Source organism: Lipophrys pholis (assembly GCF_963383615.2).
Source record: "Lipophrys pholis genome assembly, chromosome: 5".
Lineage (NCBI taxonomy): Eukaryota > Metazoa > Chordata > Actinopteri > Blenniiformes > Blenniidae > Lipophrys > Lipophrys pholis.
The window spans coordinates 11,882,717-11,906,318 of record NC_137628.1 but is presented as its reverse complement, the minus strand read 5'-3'; the positions used below and the strand labels follow the sequence as shown (position 1 = coordinate 11,906,318).

General features: G+C 41.5%; 1 protein-coding gene across 1 annotated transcript in view; it reads left to right on the top strand.

Moving 5' to 3' along the window:
* The window catches only part of LOC308109802 (slit homolog 1 protein-like), a gene marked incomplete at both ends in the record, with an annotated part of 81,032 nt that extends 57,679 nt beyond the window's left edge, over positions 1-23,353 (top strand). Inside the window, 16 exons of the mRNA XM_080463608.1 lie at positions 1,468-1,539; positions 2,958-3,029; positions 3,257-3,328; positions 7,489-7,652; positions 12,527-12,651; positions 13,090-13,184; positions 14,319-14,458; positions 14,571-14,664; positions 14,919-15,056; positions 17,027-17,255; positions 17,336-17,466; positions 20,126-20,280; positions 20,349-20,560; positions 21,932-22,056; positions 22,196-22,407; positions 23,079-23,353. Coding sequence (XP_080319734.1) covers positions 1,468-1,539; positions 2,958-3,029; positions 3,257-3,328; positions 7,489-7,652; positions 12,527-12,651; positions 13,090-13,184; positions 14,319-14,458; positions 14,571-14,664; positions 14,919-15,056; positions 17,027-17,255; positions 17,336-17,466; positions 20,126-20,280; positions 20,349-20,560; positions 21,932-22,056; positions 22,196-22,407; positions 23,079-23,353 — 2,311 coding nt within the window. The remainder of the gene's footprint in view (positions 1-1,467; positions 1,540-2,957; positions 3,030-3,256; positions 3,329-7,488; positions 7,653-12,526; positions 12,652-13,089; positions 13,185-14,318; positions 14,459-14,570; positions 14,665-14,918; positions 15,057-17,026; positions 17,256-17,335; positions 17,467-20,125; positions 20,281-20,348; positions 20,561-21,931; positions 22,057-22,195; positions 22,408-23,078) is intronic.
* Positions 23,354-23,602: the final 249 nt, after the last annotated feature.

Here is a 23,602-nt window from a genome sequence, read left to right as displayed (position 1 = left end):
TGCTAAAATACAAAGTCATTCCTCCGAATGAGTTGCTGGGGAATAATAATGGTGCGGATCTCTTTTCCTATTTCTAAAATATCTAATTGAGAAATTTGTATGTTCAAACACACAGACATGCCTCAGTACATGTGCTCATATTTCCTTCATAATTAACAAAAAAAAATATAAAGTTTTCGTCATTAAAGGTCCCACCTTATGCAAAATTTACTATCTATTGGTTTTCTAACAGTAACATGTGTCCCCACAGCGTGTGTATGAGAGGTGAAGAAAGTCTGTTATCCACCTCAGTTGTTCTACTTTTTAGTGAACGTGTGCTCATACAGGTGATTTGGAGATTTTCCCTTCATGACTTTATGTGGGGACATAATAATCCCCTTGACCTTTCCGCAAGGGGATAAAACCTTACAAAGATTACTGATATACTGAATAAAGTCTGTATATAAAAATCATAATGGCTACCATTACAGTTAGCAGGAGCTAACGTTACCTACTTGGCAGTAACTGTAACAAAACAATCAACCAAACTAAGAAACCTATTCAGACAAGCGATTTATTTTTTATTTTTTTAACTGCTGCAGCCGCAGAGTCTGAACTTATTCAGGAGCCTCTCCTTCTGGCTCTGATTCTGCTTCATACTGTTATTTTTGATAAACAGTGTTTCTACGAGCCATAGCGTTGAATCCACCATAAACATTAGCACATGGTATCAGAAAGCTTCTCCCGGGTTGCCAGATCTGACTCACTGTTTCCAGCCCAAAGCTCAACTTCTGTAGAAACCCATGTTAAAACCATAAAACTATGATATGTGTAGTAAAGAGCACGTCATAAGAAAACAGGTAACACAAATAGGCTCTGCAAAAAAAAGCGGAAACCCGCCCAATATGGCAACACTGAACTTCTCCCCGAGAGTGGCGTGGGATCGTCATGGTCAGACACAGGTCATTGTATCGACGCAGAAACGGCCTGTTCTCAGGAACGCCCCCTGAAGGGACTTTTAAACTGGCTGAAATTCAGGAAAAGGGCTGGATTTGGGGAAATACACTTTAACTATATTGTTGTTCAACCTCTGACATCTATGTATAATTGTTGAAAATTCTATGACATGGGACCTAATAATTCTGAATTGTTTTAAAATTGCACGATAAAAGGTCTTTTCTTTATTCATTCTCTCTTCTGATGTTAGGAGAAAGAACAACTGTGATTAAACTGTTTCAGCGCTCAGTACATATTCAAGATGTAAAAGTTACTGAGAGTTCTATCATTTATGAAAGTTAAACAGATGTAGTTATAAATGAGTCCAGCAGGGGGAGCTGGAGACTATGCTGTGAATCCAGAGGAGCGTGTGTGTGTGTGTGTGTGTGTGTGTGTGTGTGTGTGTGTGTGTGTGTGTGTGTGTGTGTGTGTGTGTGTGTGTGTGTGTGTGTGTGTGTGTGTGTTGACTGAACCTGACCTATCTCTCTGCAGAGACCTGAGCAACAATAAAATCAGCTCCCTGTCGGATGACTCCTTCTCCAACATGAGCCAGCTCACCACGCTGTGAGTCCACACCGCTTCACATCCATACATTGAAGAAATATCACACACGCTCATTTTATTTTGGTGTATCAGTGCATTTTAGAAAGTGTCGTCTCCAAACTTAGCTCAGATTTGACATGACTTTCCTCCTGTCGTGCGATCATAACATCCTGATAGTTTACTTTTCTATACCAGGTCTATAGATTCAGATCCAAGAGCTTTATAGACCTGCAGCTATTTCAGTTATAACATATTTTTTGTGTGGCAGGAAGTCAGTGCTGATGTGGTCAAACAATGCAGACGGTTTGACCACATCAGCAAATATTCAAATTTTAAATGTAATAATGGCCAATAGTGTTGGTCTTTTTTGATGTAATATTGTCCGAAAATGTAATGTTGGTCTTTTTTAATGTATAAATAACCAATAATGTAATACGTTTGGCCTTTCTTAACATAATAAAGCTCACAATGTAACAATTGTATTAAATGTAAATGTAATAAAACCATAATATGATAACTTAACTATAGTGCAATATGACGTTTGACTCATTGTCGTATAACATTTAGCCAATAATGTCATCAGTCAGAATCATTTTTTGAAAATATAATAACTAAGTTAATATTGTGATAAGAGATAAATAAAATTGCATTTCTTGGAAATAAAGGCTACTTGTTCAGGTTTTCTGCAGTTTTCTCATGGAAACCAGGTATATAGTGCAGACATCTGCAACAGTTTTTTTGGTCATTTCCCACTAAATAAAATTCATCTAGAGTCACAAGGAATGTTCAAATGAAGATATCCCAGGCTTGTATGCTTAGTGAGAGTGTGTGTTTATAACCAGATATCGGTGTATGTACCCACATCAGACGAGGGTGCGCAGCCTTTATTAAAAACAGTCTGAGGGGAGTAAAGTCGAGAATCACCGGTTTAAGCTACAGGTTTAAACTTGGGCTGCATGATATCAGGTGTACATGCAATAATCTCAATAATATTTCTTCTTCTCAGAACCTGCAGAACCAATAATGTGCTGACTGTTACAGACCCGTTCAGGGGCCGCAGGAGCTCCGCACGCCACCAACTTACACACATAATGCAATTACCTGCAAATTAACTGAAATCAAATTATTAGGTATTAAAAGGCAGCTTTTAAATCAGATGGTAGGAAAGCGATGGAAAGAAATTAAAACTTCGGCGAACAAAGACAGCAAACGTGTCGATAATGATGAAATGAGGTTAATTCTCCAGGTAAGCACAATGATGGAGGGTTTTTTTTTTTACAAGAGCGTCTTAGACCAGGGGTTAACTACGCTGTCAAGGAGCGCACAGAAAAATATTCACGAATGAAGAATTGAAGATCTTATCCCTTTTTGAATAAAATTGAACCATCATCACGTTAACATTCTGACGTGTGATCATGTTGCTGCTGTGTGTGTTGCAGGATCCTCAGTTATAACTCCCTCCGCTGCATCCCTCCGCAGGCTCTGGCTGGCCTGCGCTCTCTCAGACTGCTGTGAGCTCACACACTCCTGCACACACACACACACTGAACCCACCTGTCACAGGCCAAACCACAACAATGCTCCCTTCTTACCGTGTCTTTATTACAAGCCAGAGTCTGTTTCTTTTACTTGAAATGTGCCCCTGTTGTAGAGCTGAAGGAGACCAGTCGCCTGAAACTGTTACTGACCTGCAGGATCTGCGTGTGTGTGTGTGGGTGTGTGCGTGTGTGTCTTTCAGCTCGCTCCATGGTAATGACATCTCCGAGCTGCAGCGGGGCATCTTCAGTGACGTGGCCTCCCTGTCTCACCTGTAAGAGCCTCTGTTTGCTTGTCGAGCTCATTTTTCTGCACTGCCTCCATTATACATGGAATATCCTACCGTACATTTATCATACTTACAGTACCTCCAATATGCGTACAGTACCTTCAGTATACCTCCAGTACCGCCATCTACAGTACCCTCAACACACCAACAGTACCTTCAGTATTTCCAATAGTTTGATACTTTTTGTAATATTTTGTTTGTATTCTGCTGCAAAGCTTTTCCAGTTTGGAGACATTTTTCTTGCTCTGTCAGACGAATATGGTAATAATGCTCTTAGTCTTTTGTGGTACCGTAGCAGTGTTTTGTTGTCATACAATGACAACTAGTGGTCCCACATTGTTCGTACAAGGTGCACTTCAAGATATGAGTCACCGTTCAGTATTAGTAGCCAAACAACTAAAACAAAGCATGACTTCTAATCCAGGAAATATGGTACTGTATCTCCAATGTTGTGTGGTCTTGTATTTCTGCATTTGCCGGGCTAACCACCTTTTAATTGTAGTCTATCTATTTGGAGGGTCCAAATTGGTGATCTTCTCAGCAGTGTGTGTCTTTTAAAGGGGTCAACGTGAGTTTTTATGGGAGATAATTTAATGCGGTTCAGGTTTTGGATTAGGCACTTTGTCGTGACGGGTAATATTAGGGTCCGGGGAATGTATGATGGGATTAATGGGCCGCACAAGTAATGCTGAATGTGTGTGTGCATGCATGTCTGTGTGTGTGTGATGCATGTTCATCCCCTGCCTTTATGGCTCCACTCAGATAAAGTCCAGTTGTTAGTGAATGAGTGGTTTCAAGTAGAGTGGCTGCATGGTGGATGAAATTAGCTGGAGAGATCCATGGCTTCCCATGGCTCTATTGATCGCGTGTGGTGTGTGTGTGTGTGTGTGTGTGTGTGTGTGTGTGTGTGTGTGTGTGTGTGTGTGTGTGTGTGTGTGTGTGTGTGTGTGTGTGTCAGACACGCAGAGATAGATGCTGCACACTGTTGTGAAGGTGGTGCAGGAATTACAGTGGGGGTGTATTTATTTTTTATTTTTTATTTTTACGACGTCAGCGTTGATATAAAACCCTTCTCACGCCGCAGCTGTAATCAAAGTGATCTGCTCTGTATGATCATCTCACGGAAGTTATGCCCAAACTGGAATTGGCTTTGTGATGCATGTGCGAGGGTTTACTTCACACGCCGAGGTCAAGCAACGTTCAATGTTCTCTCTTAAACTACCAGATGCCCTTTTCTGTCCTTTCTGACTCAAACTAACTCAAATCTGTCATCCACTTCTTCAATAAAGGAAAAGAGGATAAAGAACTAATTTAATCAAAATACTATTAATAAAGAAAAGACTTTGAATCCAAAAAGTGACATTTTTCCTCCAATATCTTAATAATTTATGCTCCTGACCTGTTCCATGTTTATAGAATAACTTCACACTATAAGCAGATAGATTCACTCCTACCATATTCAAAATGATTTAATATTATGTTTTTAATGTGTGATATATATTATGTTTTACACATGTCAATACACACTGGCTAATTGTACCACTGTTTTAATCCTCGAGTTTATCTCCTCACTTTACCCAAATCCTGATTCCTAGTATGAATGTTTTGTGTGTAATTGATGCGCCCGTACTCTTTAGGTCTGCTTGTTAACGCCTGTAATTTGCTCCCTGGCCACTCGGGGGCAGAGTTGGACATTGGAACATAAATCTACATATCAGCTTGTTTTTCTCGTGCAAATACATTTTCAGACAGACTACAACACGTACAGACGAGTATAAGAACCATTCATGACAAAACAAATGATAGGGGGTAGAGATTTTCTTCATCATGCACATTTCGAGAAAAAAGCCAAAATATATTGTTGAGGATAAAGTGGAAAGATTTCCTCTGGTCTACCCTTATCATGGACTTCTATTAATATTTTTGCCCTAATACCAAGAATAGCCTCACCATAATTTAGATATTATTAAGTTGCTCACTGTTTCTGAACATCTCATTTTACAAAGGATTTGCTTGTTTTCTAATAATTCATTATATGTAGCCTCCACAGTCACAACAGCCTCGTACAAAAACTGTCGAATACGTATTCGTGGTGGTCCAGTTGTAGAATTCAAGCCTGTCATTCGGAAGAATGAGTTCGATTCCCAGCCAATACAAAAGACCTTTAGAAATATGCTTACTTAATTCATTTTAAAGAGGAATTTTTGTTTATCCTTTTTTTTTTTTTTTTTTTTTAATTGGCTTTCCTTCTGTGAGTTCTTGACCTTTTCATTGGGTACTTTTACTGTAACATGCTACTTACATAAATCAGCCATAAAATTATGGCCACTGGCCTTATATCATATATATCTTATATCATACCCTCTTTTCTTGGTGGGTCCTCTCTGTATTCTGACTAATTCTGCACCAAGCAGCCTTGTTGCTGACTCTGCAGTTATGATAGATACTGATCACTTCAGACTGAGAAGTTTTGGAGGATCTCTGACGGATGAATGCCTTCATTGTTTTAAAAACCCCTGACTAATGAAATGTGTTGCAATCTGCAGACAACCATGTGAGCTGGTGTAAAATCCAGTTGTTTCTAAAGGGATAACACAGCAGAGGGACCTCATGGTTTGAGCCGGTTAACCTGCCGGGTCTCTGCTGTTTTCTGAGAAGCCTGTCATGGAGCTTCGCTCTGGGAATCCACTCCACATGATCTGTCAGGGATTTACAGCCGGATTGAACAAGCCAAACCTGACAATCTGTGAAAGGAGGAGACTTCCTGTACAGATGTACACATATCTGTGTGTTTGTGTGCGTGTGTGCGTGTGTGCGTGTGCGCGCGTGTGAAGACTGAGAGCTCCACCGTGTGGCTTCAAGAAATAGTGCAACTCATTTTTTATTTTATTTTTTAATAGTATTCAGTATTTTCTTTTCCGCACTTCTTTCTTTCTGTCTGCGTTTATCAATGAACATTTTAATAATTGGGTCACAGTTAAGACTATTATCTTTACAAAATACATCTGAGAAAATAATATGATCTTAAGTAATGAAACGACATGCAATGACGTTGAATATTGTGATCATATGACCACTTGAGTGGTTGAAGTGAAAGTCTTTTCTGCACCGTGGGTAACACTTTACAAATCATTTCCGCTGTAAATTGATTGAACTAATTTTACATTAATTAAATTAAAAAATGTTTTCCCTTTAATTGCACATTTCCCTCACATCTAGCATCATCTGTCATTTTACCATTTGCATAAACATAATATACCACAGCTCAGTCAGGCTTCTGTGATATGTACATTGCACATGTTGATTAAATCTGCAGCTCCAATACAAAGCCGCTGCTTTAAAATAGATCAGAGGTCTCAAAGGCATTTCAGTTCAGGGGCCACATACAAACCAGTTTCATCTTGAGTGTGTCTGACCAGCAACAGCACCATAACAGGAACAGTGCCATAATCACCTTTACACTTAAATGTTAAAGGTTTTGTTGCTGTTGTTGTGATGAAAATGTCTATATTTTCACAAAAAAACTAACAATTACTACAGAAAATGACGACAATCTCAACATAACGTCAATTTAAATGAAACCTGGTGTAAAACGCGATGAAAAGTCGAAAGAAAACTTCTCTAACTGTTGTATTATGCAGGTTTTTACAACGTGGCAGCTTCACCAAGGTTCTCAGCTCGAGTCTCAGTGTTCTGTTGTGTCTGCTACTCTTAAGAGTTGTGTGAAATAATCAATGTTTTCTTTGAAATGTTTATTTGCTTGGTGGTTTGAAAACTAAGGCGTGAATGCTTGATAAATGACTTTATTTTGGAAAAAAAACTGTGCAATAGCATACGCAACAAGAGAACATGGTAAGAACACAATGTGTATTCAATGTTTGTGGCACTACCAGAAATCATACAAGACACATAAGACATGGACTTTTTTTTTTTGTTAATTACTTCAACTTAAATTGTAGGAATAGCATACTGATTAATATAGTCGACTGGTCGGGTACTAGGTTGTCGTAGTCGACTATTTCAACTTGTTGTCCCAACCCTACAATTTCGGATTTCAGCTCACATCACCACAGTTTGTTAAAATGACGGAGAAGCATTGAAAGTCAAGTGATCTTGATTGAACTGACTGCGTTTGATGTCCCCAGGGCCATCGGGGCAAACCCTCTGTACTGCGACTGCCGCCTGCTCTGGCTCTCCGACTGGGTGAAGAGCGGCTACAAGGAGCCCGGCATCGCCCGCTGCACCGGCCCCCGTGGCATGGAGGGCAAACTGCTGCTCACCACGCCTGCAGACAAGTTCCAGTGTCTGGGTGACAGCACACACACACACACACACACACACACACACACACACACACACACACACACACACACACACACACACACACACACACACGCACACACACACACACACACACACACACACACACAGCCGATGGCGCCTCATGAATGGATAGCATAGTTTTTCCATTAACTTACATTTATACTTTGCAATAACTATATTCAAAACTAAATACTATAACTATAACCACACACACACACACACACACACACACACACACACACACACACACACACACACACACACACACACACATATATATACAGGTACTTCTCAAAAAATTTGCATATTGTGATAAAGTTCATTATTTTCCATAATGTAATGATAAAAATTAGACTTTCATATATTTTAGATTCATTACACACAACTGAAGTAGTTCAAGCCTTTTATTGATTTAATATAGATGATTTTGGCAAGAAAGAAAAACCAAAAATCCCCATCTCAAAAAATTAGCATATTTCATCTGACCAATAAAAGAAAAGTGTTTTTAATACAAAAAAAAGTCAACCTTCAAAAAATTATGTTCAGTTATGCATTCAATACTTGGTCGGGAATCCTTTTGCAGAAATGACTGCTTCAATGCGGCGTGGCATGGAGTCAATCAGCCGGTGGCACTGCTCAGGTGTTATGGAGGCCCAGGATGCTTTGATAGCGGCCTTAAGCTCATCCACAGTGTTGGGTCTGGTGTCTCTCAACTTCCTCTTCACAATATCCCACATATTCTCAATGGGGTTCAGGTCAGGAGAGTTGGCGGGCCAATCGAGCACAGTAATACCATGGTCAGTAAACCATTTGCCAGTGATTTTGGCACTGTGAGCAGGTGCCAGGTCATGCTGAAAAAGGAAATCTTCATCTCCATAAAGCTTTTCAGCAGATGGAAGCATGAAGTGCTCCAAAATCTCCTGATAGCTAGCTGCATTGACCCTGCCCTTGATAAAACAAAGTGGACCAACACCAGCAGCTGACATGGCACCCCAGACCATCACTGACTGTGGGTACTTGACACTGGACTTCAGGCATTTTGGCATGTCCTTCTCCCCAGTCTTCCTCCAGACTCTGGAACCTTTATTTCCGAATGACATGCAAAATTTGCTTTCATCCGAAAAAAGTACTTTGGACCACTGAGCAACAGTCCAGTGCTGCTTCTCTGTAGCCCAGGTCAGGCGCTTCTGCCGCTGTTTCTTGTTCAAAAGTGGCTTGACCTGGGGAATGCGGCACCTGTAGCCCATTTCCTGCACACGCCTGTGCACGGTGGCTCTAGATGTTTCCACTCCAGACTCAGTCCACTGCTTCCGCAGGTCCCCCAAGGTCTGGAATCGGTCCTTCTCCACAATCTTCCTCAGGGTCCGGTCACCTCTACTGGTTGTGCAGCGTTTTCTGCCACACTTTTCTCTTCCCACAGACTTCCCACTGAGGTGCCTTGATACAGCACTCTGGGAACAGCCTATTCGCTCAGAAATTTCTTTTTGTGTCTTACCCTCTTGCTTGAGGGTGTCAATGATGGCCTCCTGGACAGCAGTCAGGTCGGCAGTCTTACCCATGATTGCGGTTTTGAGTAATGAAACAGCTGGGAGGTTTTAAAAGCCTCAGGAATCTTTTGCAGGTGTTTAGAGTTAATTCGTTGATTCAAGGGTGGGTGTGGTGCTCCAGATGATTAGGTTAATATCTCATTTAGAGTACCTTTTCATGATATGCTAATTTTTTGAGATGGGGATTTTTGGTTTTTCTTTACTTTTTTGCCAAAATCATCTATATTAAATCAATAAAAGGCTTGAACTACTTCAGTTGTGTGTAATGAATCAAACATATATGAAAGTCAAATTTTTATCATTACATTATGGAAAATAATGAACTTTATCACAATATGCTAATTTTTTTGAGAAGTACCTGTATATGGTAGTGATATGATATCGATTGGATTTTGCTTTACATTTGAATCAATGTGAGCTTTTCCTTTTAAAGCGTTAATTGTAACAACTAGTTTCAATATAATTATATTGAGGGTGAATCTTTTCCCGATTTGTGGCGCCCCCTGGAGGCTGCGGCACCCTGAGCATTAGCCTATCTTGCCTAATGGGTAAACCAGCTCTACATGAAAGCATGGTTTCCATCTCGTTTTGACTTTCATCAAAGTGACCTGACATAAAGAAAACCCTTTTCAACCTCATGTGCTGCCCACAGAGGAAAACCGCGAGGAATGCAGAGTTAACCGGGGTTCTTTATACAGTGATTCCTACATTTAATTTGTAAAATGATCTGAAAGAACAAACACCCACATGCCGTTGCTTCCTAATAGACGATACTTAATGAAAGGTTTTTAGTCAGTGTGACCTTCGTCAGGAGTTGGCTGCCGCTCCTCCCACACACTTGCAGCACCATGTCTTCAACTGCAAGTAAAAACCTGCAGAAAACCGCCTGGATGCAGTTTTCTCGTCAGGTGGAAATGCTTTTTTAGAGTCTGCCATGCAGGACATGGGGTGCTATTTATTTTCCAGATGAATGAAACCTCCAAGACGTCTAATTGTGACCCTCACAGACACACGGCTGCTATTAAATATTGTGCTATATAATGTCTTTTGACACATTACAGTGGTTAAAAATACAACGAGGACTTGACCTGAGGAGAACGGCATCCTGGGAACTTGTGGTCATCGTAGCATTGATCAAGTTAACCCAACAAAAATACCTCAAACAGGGAGAATGATTTTACCTTCCTTTTCCTTTTAATTGTTTTCATCAAGATTCACATAAAATAACTTGTGAGTCATGAAATCATGCAGTCTTAAGCCCTGTTTCCATGACAACACCTCAAGTGAAAATGCATTGTTTTCACGTTTTCATTACAGAAAAGTTTCACGTTTAAAATGATGACCGTTGACATTGAAACCGCAGATTTCAAACGATGCCGTTTTTATGAGGGACGGGAGTCGGAAACCAGTTCCTGTTGAGAACCGGTTCCCAGTGTTTCAATTCCTTGGAATCGTTTGCCAACGTTGCAAATGATTCCCTTATCAATTCCAGTGGACGTGAACGTCACTATGCACGTTGCATGGCGACGTCGCTCACCCGCCAGCAGGAAACATGACAACAGGAAAACTTGCAACACCTGCAATGTTGAGATTTCATCAAAGGGAGGAAAGACAACAATGTGTAGGAACATTTGCACACAGGGCAGTGATAACTTTGATTGAATGTCACGTTTTCGATCCGCTCCGACGTGAATCTCAACCCAGCAGCAGAGGCAACGTTAGCAGGTCCTCTGTTGGTAATACTGCAGGTTTCATTTCCGACTGAGAATCGTTAACAGAAGCGAATCGAAAATGGAATCGGAATCGTAAAAAATCAGATTGTTTTCTTGCAAGCACTGAAAACATGTCTGGGAACCGGCACACCAGCAGTTTGCTGCTGATCTGTGGAGGGAATTTTTTGAATTGAATTGGATTTTTTGATCCACTCTGGAAACCGATTCAATGAACCAAGTCGTAGGATAACACAGTGCGAGAGGAGAAGTTTGACTCAGTTCCTGGAGCTGGGAGGTTGTTGTTTTTTTTTTTTTTTCTTCACTGTGTTTGAGGCGTGAACACTGTGTGAACTCTCCTCCTGCGACTGTTTAATCAGAGCCTACTTCACTGTGACACCCGCTAAATGTTTCACTTTTAAACATCCAAACTCGAAACTCCGCCACCTCCTAATTAATGTTTCCCCAACACCTGCCAGCCTCTTTTTATAACCACAGGATGCATCCCTTGTAGTGTCACTTTTAGCCCTAATTTTCACTCTTGTGCTTCACATTTTTAATTTGACTGAATCTCATGTGGCGGGAGATCGCAGCTCGTTCATGTGCAGGAAAAACGTGAACAACGGAGATGAAACTCTCAGATATTTGTGTCTAGGTCAGAGGGAATAAAGAAGAAAATTATGGAAAATTATTATTGTTGTTAATAATAACAATAATAATATTGTTGTTGTTGTTATTATTATTATTATTATTATTATTATTATTAATAAGAATAAGAATGAGTCAATTTCATGATTAAATTGCATAACAACAGTTTATAAAGGAGAACCAATACAATGAAAGGGATTAAAACGAAACACGTTTTTGTTTACTTGTTGTTACTAACAACATATAAACAACAATATTAAAAGCTTTAAATGCAAACTAAAACAAATATAGTCAGAAAACAGACAAGAAAAAAAATTGTTGTTTTAAAAAAAGAACAATTAAAAATCCATTTAAAAATAAAATTTATTTAATTGTTTCATCAAACTTAAATTCACACAGGGAACAGACAAAGAGCTTTGAGATTAACTTGGAGGTACTTAACTTCAACCAGAACAATTTCTCAATTCTCAGGGTGGTTTGACAGTTTGTTGCCCTCTGATTGGACAGCCGGTAAAAAAAAACAGCAGAGTGGAGCAAGCAGCTCAACCAACTTTAAACGTTCCATTTTAAGCAAGCAGGACCAATGCTGGATTTGGGGAAATACACTATGAAGACAACGTTGTTGAACCTCTGACACCAATGTGAACCGCAAAATATGGGATCTTTAATCCCACAGGACATTTTGTCAGTGTTTTAAAAAAACAGGATGAAACGTTACGAGACACAGTTTGGACTGTGCCCTTTGTGCAGTTTATCGCAGAATTGTGCAGCATCGTCTGGTTACCTAGCAGCAGGTTTTACCTTGAAGCAGGACTTATGTGTAATGAAATGTGACCAGTGGAGCCGGGTTACATCAACTGCAGAGCGTGAAAATCCATTAAGCTTCTATAAGACATTTTGTTTCAGTCTTGAAAACTGCCTGCTGATTTCAGTTTGTGTGTCTGTGTGTGTATCAGGCCCAGTGGAGCCGTCGGTTCAGGCCAAATGCAGCCCGTGTGTTTCCTCGCCGTGTCAGAACCAGGGTGTGTGCCAGGTCCACCACACGCAGCAGTACACCTGCACCTGCAGGTCCGGATTTACGGTATGAGGAGTGTATGTGTGTGCGTGTGTGTGTGTGTGTGTGTGTGTGTGTGTGTGTGTGTGTGTGTGTGTGTGTGTGTGTGTGTGTGTGTGTGTGTGTGTGTGTGTGTGTGTGTGTGTGTGTGTGTGTGAGAGTGATTTGTCTGATCTTGTGAACACCTTGTGTCATCTCACTAAACTACTTACAGAGCTTCAGTTTAAAGGCAGTGATCTGATATTTGGTGTGTGCTTGTGTGTCAACGATTATTTTGAGCTCAGCTCCGTCTGATAATCCCATCCAGTTACTCTTTTGATCCGATCTGTGTGTGTGTGTGTGTGTGTGTGTGTGTGTGTGTGTGTGTGTGTGTGTGTGTGTGTGTGTGTGTGTGTGTGTGTGTGTGTGTGTGTGTGTGTGTGTGTGTGTGTGTGTGTGTGTGTGTGTGTGTGTGTGTGTGTGTAGGGTAAAAACTGTGAGACTCCAGTGGATGCTTGTGTGAGTAATCCCTGCACCAATGGAGGAACCTGCCTGAGTGATGAACAGACCAGAGGCTTCAGGTAATAACGATGCCCATCCCTCAAAATGAGTAACTGCTAGTTATTAGTTACTCTTCCAGTTACTGTGGCAAAAGGTAACTAATTGTCTCATGCCTACAGTGTTGCTTTGACATATTATCTGAGCTACAAACACTCTTAGTTTTAGTCAGAGGAAGATGCTCTATAATCTGGATGTTAGCTGAAGTTACCTGAAGGAGACATCTCTTACTGTATTTTCAGGACTCATTGTTGTTTGGATTATGTAAATATATTAAGCTTCTTTCATAGTATAATTGAAGAGTTAAATGGGAATCACTGTTAACCATGATGAGTTTATTTTCTTAAAAACTTTGGTTAAGTTCCGTTGTGTGATTTGCAAAGATAAAGATTTAAAGGGGTAGCATTAAAAAGGTTATACTGCTCCTTTTCGAACATGTAACACACATATTGTAAATTTGGAGTGTGTGTTGAGTGATCTCTGGATCACTCATATGGATGAGTGTCTCTTTTTTTATTCTGTTTGTTTCTCTTTCTGCTCATGCTGATAAATAAAAAGATAAATAAGTAAAGTTAAATTTGCTTGATGAGATGAGTTAAAGAAGCCTGATCTGATTATTGGATGTTTTGTTGGTGGATAATATCTGATTAAGTTTAACTGCAGTGTTTCCTTTATAACTTTATTAGTTTAACTAAAGGATTTATCGAAATGGATTAGGATGCTAATGTTTTATTTAAAAGAAAAAGTATTTTAAGCTTTACCTGCCCTGTACAGTAGTGCTGGAGTAAGTAATTTCTTTTTGTGGCACTGTTGCAGCATTCTGTTGTCATAGAGTGACATCTAGTGGTCTCAGATGGTATGGATGAGAATATAATTATTTTTTATATATTTTGATATATAAATCGCTTTTTATTATAAGTAGCAGGAGCCACCAGACAAAAAAACAAAAAGGAGTGACCGATAGTCCAGAAAATACAGTAATCAGATGCTGATGTGTTACAGTGGTTTTACAGTAATGCCTTTGTCGAGTAAATGAAGCTTTCAAAGTCACTAAATCAACCTACATGAGCTCATAAAATATTTTATCTTAGTAATAATTTTTTTTTTAAAGGCTTGTTTTCATTGCTCGCCTAATTTTCCTGTTTCGATTCACCCAGCTGTGCATGTGCGTTCGGTTTCCATGGCACGTTCTGCGAGGTGAATGTGGACGACTGCGAGGACCACGGCTGTGAGAACGGCGCCACCTGCGTGGACGGAGTCGGCAACTACACCTGCCTGTGTCCCCCGAACTACACAGGTACGACACTGGCGTCGCTGTCAAGGTTTATATACCCCCAAAGCCCTGGGAGCCGTTAACGTGACTTAAAACAACACACAGATGTTTGTTTGGGTTTTTTTCTACCTTTCAGGTCTGTTTTGTGAAGAAGAGGAAAATGTTTGCTCTCCAGGTAGAAACCCCTGTCAGCATCAATCTACTTGTATCAGCACTCCTAGTGGCCCCAGGTGACTGCGCGCGCGCACACACACACACACACACACACACACACACACACACACACACACACACACACACACACGCACAGCAGAGTTCAACCTTCCACGTGAGATTAAAGCAGATTCATGAACACAAAGGTGAATTTTGCATGTTGATCTGTGTTGACGCCCCAAAATCCTACATCGCGTGCCATTTATGAGCGTGTGTGTGTGTGTGTGTGTGTGTGTGTGTGTGTGTCTGTGTGTGTGTGTGTGTGTTGTAGGTGTGTGTGTATCCCCGGCTGGGTGGGCCCAGACTGCAGCATAGATTATAACGAGTGTGTGGATCATCGCTGTCAGAACGGCGCTCAGTGCGTGGACCATCTGGACGGATACAGCTGCGTCTGTCCGGGGGGATACAGGTACCCACCACACCAGCATAACTGAGGAAAACTGACATGCACACTCAAAAAAAACATTCAAAAAGGTGTGTTTGGATTCAATAAATCAGCAGAAAAATAGGAAAAACTTAAAATATGACTTTTCTTTGTAATCTTAGTTTGAGACTATAACACATTGATCAGGAAATTCAATGTGTTTTTGCTTCATGTTTTAAAAAATTACAAACTTTAAATCTTATATGGTAGAGGTCTATCTGATTGAGCTTTTAATGCAAGTAAAGTTACCATCATGGATCAAATGAACCTAAAATGCTACCATGATATATCAAACCAAGATGATCTTATTATAAGAATATAACCTTTTGCTGATGAAGTTAAATATTGTTTATTGTTTATACACAATGTACAACTAAGATATAACCAGATATTTTAAAGTGCATTGCTTTATTCACCTTTGTTTATTATTATTATAATTGTTTTTACAAAATTGTGATTTTATCGTGTGTGCTTATCTATAATCACATTCAGAGTTACATAAAATCACCATACTCTTATATAAGAAAATACATATCTTAAATGTTTACATGGCTAATATATCTGTGCTGAATACATAATGAGGTTAATTAAAATTAAGGGATTATTAATAGTGTGAGCTTCACCTGTTTATTGCAACGGTAACGAAAACGCCTGACGTGTAACACACAATCACACAGCAAAACCTCCGACGTACATTTCTTCAAGTCAAGTGATTGCTGTGTAATCACACCTGATGGTGCATCGGTTTTTGATTACCAGGTTTTATAAGGCGAGCGCACGTTGTTGACAGTCTGGACTCCGTTTTTTTTTTTTTTTAATTTCCTCAGACATACGCTGTGCATATAGACTCCTCTTTAAAAATATCTTCACATGTACAACACGTCCTGCCATATTGTTGCAGCCATAGTGGCTGATAATTGACCATGAAGCCGACTCTATTTAACACATCTGTAGAGTTGTAGTGTTTGAGACTGTTTACAAGTAAAAACAGGAAATACTTATTGGTGAATCAAGAGTCACTCTGACATGCATGTAGTCACTGTACTTTCCTTGAGGGGCTGTGATTGGAGTTGGTGTTTATTGAATTAGGCACGTTTCATCCTCTGCATTTGCTGGAAGCGCTCAGTAAGATCTGGCAACCCTGCACATATTCAAATAGCTTGATAGCAATCCCAGAATTTAGGAGCGATTTGCCAACAAAGTGCATATTTACTACCATTTACTACACCATCGTCTGCATACAGGGTGACACATTTCTTCCACACAGCAGGTACTGAGCAATTCTACATGTCAAATAAATACATTTTAGGCATCTTCAACACTTAAATCGTAGTGATTTGGACTGTAAACTACAGCAATGTCAGCTTTCATTGTCATTCATTTTTAAAATTTGGCAGTCTGAACAAGAAAAACATAGTTGCCATATTTCAAGAAAGATAATTGTGACAGAGCTGTGTCATATGAATGAAGCAGCTCTCTCACAATTATGTTTCCTAAAATATTTTCAAATATCTCCACAAATTGAATTCCATTATAGGTAAGTCATCATGTCATTGGCTTTTTTTCATATAAAATGGTCAAATATATTCCGTTTTTATTTCGTTAGTGGTTGTAATTGGTTGCGACGCTGAGTCACATCAGCTGTTTTCTAATGAAGCTGAGTCTTTTGGTTCATAAACTGTGAAAAAGAAATTCCAAAAAATGTTGATATCAGCTATAAAATCAACTTTGTGGAAAATTGACAAGCATAACTTTAGTTTGGAAAACGCTAGCCTCAAAGATTTTGTTTGGCCTCACTTTAATGTTTTGGTCGGTCCTGATTGGTCAGCTTACAGTCTTCTGTGTTAATGACAGTGAAATAATCAACATTAAGTCACAGTTTATTTTAATAATTTTTGAACATCCTCGATTCTTAACTCATCGCTCTTTTACTTCTCCACCTTGTTCATCATCAGTGGGGAGTCTTGCGAGGTGGTGCTCTCCACCCCATCCCCCTGCCAGATGGCTCCGTGTCAGAACGGCGCCCCCTGCGAGGACAAAACAGGAACTGCAACCTGTCAGTGCCTACCGGGTTTCGAGGGCCAGCACTGCGAGAGGCTGGTCAGCGTCAACTTCGTGGACAGAGACTCTTACGTTCAGCTTGAAGATGTCAAGAACTGGCCTCAGACCAACATCACGCTGCAGGTGAGGTCGAGCGCACGGGAGTCCGTGGATTATATGACAGTGACGGACTGTTGTGGTGTGTGTTCATGTGTGCGATTCAGGTGTCAACAGCAGAGGACAATGGTATCTTGCTCTACAATGGAGACAATGAGCCAATCGCTGTGGAGCTCCATCAGGGTCACGTCAGGGTCACCTATGATCCTGGCAACCAGCCCGCGACGGCAATCTACAGGTACTCACACTCACACACACACACACACACACACACACACACACACACACACACACACACACACACACACACACACACACACACACACACACACACACACACACACACACACTTAATCTCCTCCTCTCCTGTTCCTGAGAGAAGCGTCTGCACCTCGTCCGACGACCACGGCGTTGTGAAGTGGCGTATGTAAACAACAACGACAGGGTTTACTGCAGATAAGATGTATAAATAATGACCATCACTACCAATCAGCAGACCTCCTTCACTTCACCGCCACAGACTGCGGCACTTCACTTATTTTGCGCCTTACAACTGCGTGAGCAACCACAAAGCTTTACATCATTCATCACATTCACCCATTCACACACAGCAATGGAGGCTGCGGCCATGCAAGTCACTCCAATGGGAGCCGTTTGGGGTTCAGTGTCTTACCCAAGGACACTTCGGTGGGGGGGGGGCAGAAATAGACGAATGACTTGTAACACGAAGAGGGTATTGTTCTAATCCATGTGGGTCAGAAGCTTTTGGGTCGGAGAGGAGCCACCACCTATCTCTCTCCCCCTCCTCGCTTATGGAGTGTTTCTTGTGAAGGGAAAAGTTAATTGGGGCCAAAACTTTAATTGATAAGATTGAACCGAGTGATCTAGTGATATATCTTTGTAGGAAGCTGCTGTATCTGTGCAGCCACTGCAGTTTAGCGGTTGTGACACATGCCTGCTGTGCGGGGAGACAAGGGTTGAAGTCGTCATCGGTGCATTAATTTATCAAGATATGGTTAGATCATTTTAAAGACACGGTTTTGTTTATTCTTTTTATTTTCGATCCTCCATTCCTTCGGAATATTACGTGGCATAGAGGTTAAAATCGATACATGTAGTGCTATCTTTATTTTTATGTCAAGAGGGTTTTGCGGCTTGCAGTTTGTTCTTTCCAGTGGGAAACGGGTCCAGATCTCTCTTTGAGTGTTGAAGGTTGTCGACCCCTGTCTCAGAGCATCACGTATGCTGCAATAATTAATAAAGCTCCAACAGAAACTGACAAAGACCTGGAAATCCTTTCTTTTCCACAAGTATCACAGTCATCAAAGTGTTAAGATGTTTCCTGGAGCTAATAGGAAACTGACTGAGAGAAGAGTGTGAAGGTTAGAAACAGCAGCAGGATGTGTAAAGAGCTTCAGGCTGAGCTGCAGCAATGTGCAGTGCTGCTGATGGTACCATTCACCAAATACTGAACCAGGAGGACAGAACTGCTAAAATAAAGACACAAAAAGGAAATGAGTGCACAACAGAAATACGCAAACCAGCGTAGACCTCTTTGGGGATCCAGTGCATTGATTTGTTTATAAGTCACCAAACGAAGCCTAAAAGAAAAACCATTTTACCGACTGTAAGACATGGCAGAGGGAGCATCAGGCTGTCAAACAAATGATGAAACATTAAGATTTGTGAGACTTTTTGGAGACGAGGAAAACTGTTTGAAGTGGAGATCTTGGCTCTTTGAGTAGAACAATGAGCCAAAGGTCGCACACAGAAGCACAAGACTATCACTGTGTTAAAGTGACCGGCTGTGAGTACTACTCTCAATCCAACTGCAAACATTTGCAGAGAGATCAAATGTTAGGCCTCAGAGAAATATTCCTGCAAACTTCAGTCGGTGTAGAAAATCAAAATACAGACACATTTTGAACAGGAACTTTTCTTCTCCTGTCTGAAACTTATATAAAATATAGTATGTATATAGTTATAGTGGAGCAGTACCATCTCACTGATCTGTCAGACCCTCCGCAGCCTCTCGGCTCCTCGTAGCCCAGCAACACTGGTCACATTGTGTGGCGTTACACAACCTCTGTGGCATTGTTGCTCAGAGAGCGCCCTCCCTGGTTTGGGAACGCCGACAGACGCGGACGTTCTGATTTAATCGCCGACGCAGCGAGAGGACTCTTAAAGCTGAGAGTCCACTTGATCAGGTGTCGAGTGCTTAAATGTTTGGATGCTTCATTGTTGAAGAGAAGGATGCTCGGCCAGCTGAAAGCTCTCATGCACGCACGCACACACACACACACACACACACACACACACACACACACACACACACACGCATGCAGCATCATTTTCTCTCATTACTTTTTCAAAGGATTCTCAAAAGATTGTTAATATAGTTTCTCCAAAAATATTTCATAAGCTAAAGTGTTTTTGCACTTCTTTCAAAAGGAAGTTGTTGAAATTGCTGGAAATGTTTTCATTTGCAATGTAGATGTAACAGTCATTTTTGCGTATTTGTCTCAGAAACCCTTGTGTTGGAAACAGTAGAAACGCTGAAAATTATGTAGTTATCATGCCAGGTCATGTGTGGGTGCTGTTGTTTGTTTTTTTAATGAAGCCACACACATACGCTGTAAATATTAAAAGGAGCTCATCATTTGTCCATACATTCATATAGACGGACAATGAAGTTGTATTGCTATTCCACGTGACCGTCAACTATACGACAAGTCTCAGGAGAATATGGACTGGGAGTCATGACACGCGGAAGGCAAACATTGTTGTTATTGTCCATCTGCTTGTGCATTTGCAGAAGAACTAATTACTACAGTCCTGGTGCGCTTGCAGAGTAGCAGTGTTTCTGAAAGGTTGTGTGTTCTCTGGTTTCTGAACAGCCCTGAGACGGTGAATGATGGCCGTTTCCACACAGTCGAGCTCGTTACCTTTAACCGGATGGTGAACTTGTCAGTGGATGGCGGTGAGCCGACAACGTTGGACAGTCAGGGGCGCAGCCTGCCGGCGACTGGGGAGGCGCCCCTCTACGTTGGAGGTAAGAGCCTGGACGTTTCAGCTCAGCTCATCCTGTTGGAAAAATGTGACCAATTGAACTCCAACCAGGTATGCCCGAGGAGGTGATGCCGGCCTCTCTGGGCCTCTCGTCTGAGAGTCCCAACGTTTCCAGTTTCCACGGCTGCATCAGGAACCTTTACATCAACCACGAGCTGCAGGACTTCACCCGCAGCCACATGAAGCCGGGCGTGGTGCCGGGCTGCCAGGCCTGCCGCAAACTCTACTGCCTGCATGGCATCTGCCAACCCAACACTGCACAGGTGAGCACAATGAGTGCAAGTCACTGTAAGACTCATTTTTAGCTCCTTCCAAGTAGATCAGGAGGGTCTGAACAACTTTCTCTGTAGTACTGGTACCGGCTGTAGTACCGGCTGATCAAGCTGCAAATGGAGTTCCAAACAACATGTGGTGACTCATAAAGGACGACCGGAGCAAATACATGTCCAGATGATCTACAGACAATAGTTCATCAGTTCTGAAAAAAAGGCCAACATATTTTTGCTTTGTGTCGATTGATGCTTTTGGATTTAACCATTGTTTGTTTGTTAGCCAGCTGTGCAAGTAAAACAAGCACAGCTTGGCCAAACTAACGTCCTGACACACAAATAGTTGAGGAAAGATGACAGCATAGAGGTCAAACATGGAAACCATTTCTTTTTCCGTAAAACCCAAACCTTTGTGTTATCCTAATGGCCACCTTGTGTGTATGTACCCCCCCCCCCCCCCCCCCCCCCCCCAACCCCCACCCGCCCCCAATGTAATAGTTTCTAAGTGATGTCAATCATTTGACGGTGGAAACCATTAGAGGAATTTACATTGACGTCATTTAGCAGCTTTTAGATTACCTTTCTCAAAACAAAATTGGCACTGATTTGATGTATACAGACACATGTAGTTTGATGTAGTTTTGTGTGCAAGATATTTTGGAAACATGCAGAAATAGAGATGTAAATATTCAGGTCTCTCTGCCGACGACACGTTAGTTTGTTGTTGTGCTTGTGCTGTTGCTGACTTCTGAGCAGTTAAAGTATGCATTTCATCTCATCTATTTACAGCCAGAAGAGTTTAGATTTATGCCGACAAGACTTAAAGACCAAATAAACTTTGTCCCTGCCTTCATACTCCCATGTGCCCCTTACATCGCTGTGGTTGTTAATCAATTCATCAAGTCCAGGTCAGTAAGATAGATTATCAGTAGTCCTAATAAATGCCTTTAATAGCTTTCCGATCATGATGTCGAGAAGAAGTGACCATACAATAAAAAACAACGATGGTGTCAAGAGGGAGTTACAAATACATAACAACATGATCAAAAGTAGATAAAGCCCTTTTATTCATGAATGATGCTATTTAAAAATGTGTGATCATGATGCCACGCAGTTCCGTCCCTGAACTCCCTCTCAGCTCCAGAATTTTTTCTTTTATTAGCTCTGAGCGCTTTCAGATTATTCACAATGTAGCAGAAATATTCCTGAGCTGATGAACACTGTTATTTGATTCTGCGTTCCACTGAGACACCTGATGTCTCTCAAGAGCTCTCCATTCTTTCGATTGAAAACTTTTGAGGGCCGCAGGATAAAGGAGACGATGCGGTCTGATGATGAGGGTGGTAACTGTGTCTCGTCTCGAAGGGGCTGCAGTGTCACTGCCAGCAAGGATGGACAGGACAACACTGTGACCAGCCAACCACAGGAAGCCTTCCTGGGATGGACGCTGTCGCCATAGCAACTGGTGTCAACCTGTGCAACAGCAGCAAGTGAGCCTGTTTTATCCAAACATGAAATATCAAGCACTTGACTTTGAAAAACGTATGAATTCCGAATGCCTTTTATCATCTTATTCTCCTGAAATGTGATGCTAAATACTTTGAATGCGTCGCTTTCTCCCGCTCGCAGGTGTGTGAGGGGCGTCTGCGTGGTGCTGGACGCACAAACGTACCGCTGCGACTGTGACGAGGGCTACCACGGTGCGCTGTGTAACCTGAAGGAGGAGTCAGCGGCGGCTTCCTGCCAGACTCTGCTGTGTGTGCACGGCCGGTGTCAATGGTCAGAGGACGTCGAGAGCTGCGTGTGCGAGGAGGGATATAGCGGCAAGAGCTGCGATATCGGTGAGGCACAGCGTCATTCTGGATTCGATCGGCAGCTATCAGTCACTTTAGTGTTGGGGAAGATGTGGAAGATGTCTCCCACCCAGACAGATTAGAATATATATAGAGACATAGAGTGGTGAAAGCCCGGTAGAATTACGTTCATTTTGTCTTTTCAAATTTCAGGATATCGTTTCTTCTTAAGCAACAAATTGGTAGGGAATAATGCTTTTTAACCTGACATGTTTCGACATGCGTCTGCAGTATTCCTCAGAGCTCCTGGCAAATGAAAAACACATTGAAATCATAAACAAAGTAAACGTTTTCAGTCAAACTACACTAACACGTATTCATATTCATGCTAAAAGTGTGTTATTATTGCTCCATTGTTTCCCTTTTAAAGTAGTGAGAGTGAAATGGAAACAGAAGAAATGTTTTTGTAATTTAAAAAAAATATGCATTTAACAGATTGAACATGAAAGAAACATTTTTTAAACAAAATATTTTAAATAGTTGATTCCAAGTTGTGCTTGTTTGTGGAGCCATACTGGGTTAGCTGGTCTTAATGTGCAGGAATTGCAGATTAATTAAGGTCATTAAAAGGTTAGACTTTCTTAATAAGTGTTTTTTCTCCTGTTTTTGCTGAAACATCATCGGACGCTGGCTTGACCGTCACGGTGTGTCGCTCACAGAGTCCCCATGCAGAGGAGAGCTGATCAGAGACTACCACCGGCTGCAGCGTGGCACCGTCCTGTGCCAGACATCCAAAACCTTCTCCTGGGTGGAGTGTCGCGGTCGATGCCACGCGGGAACCGAACCGAGCTCCGCCTCCTCCATCGCCGTCACTTCCTGCTGTGCTCCCCTGAGGGTCCGGCGCCGGCGGCTCGCCTTCGAGTGCGACGACGGGACCTCGTTCACGCAAGACGTGGAGAAGCCTGTGGAATGTGGCTGCAAGGAGTGTGTGTAGTGGACACACACACACACACACACACACACACACACACACACACACACACACACACACACACACACACACACACACACACACACACACACACACACACAGCTACAGAGGTACGCACACTGTATTGTAGATTTGAGCACTGATAAACAGACTTTTTTGGGTTGTTTGTTTTGTGTGTAAAGACTTTGTCCCGTTCCATACACAAAACAAGTCAACCTCATCATCACCGTATTCTTCCTCCTCTGCACAGCA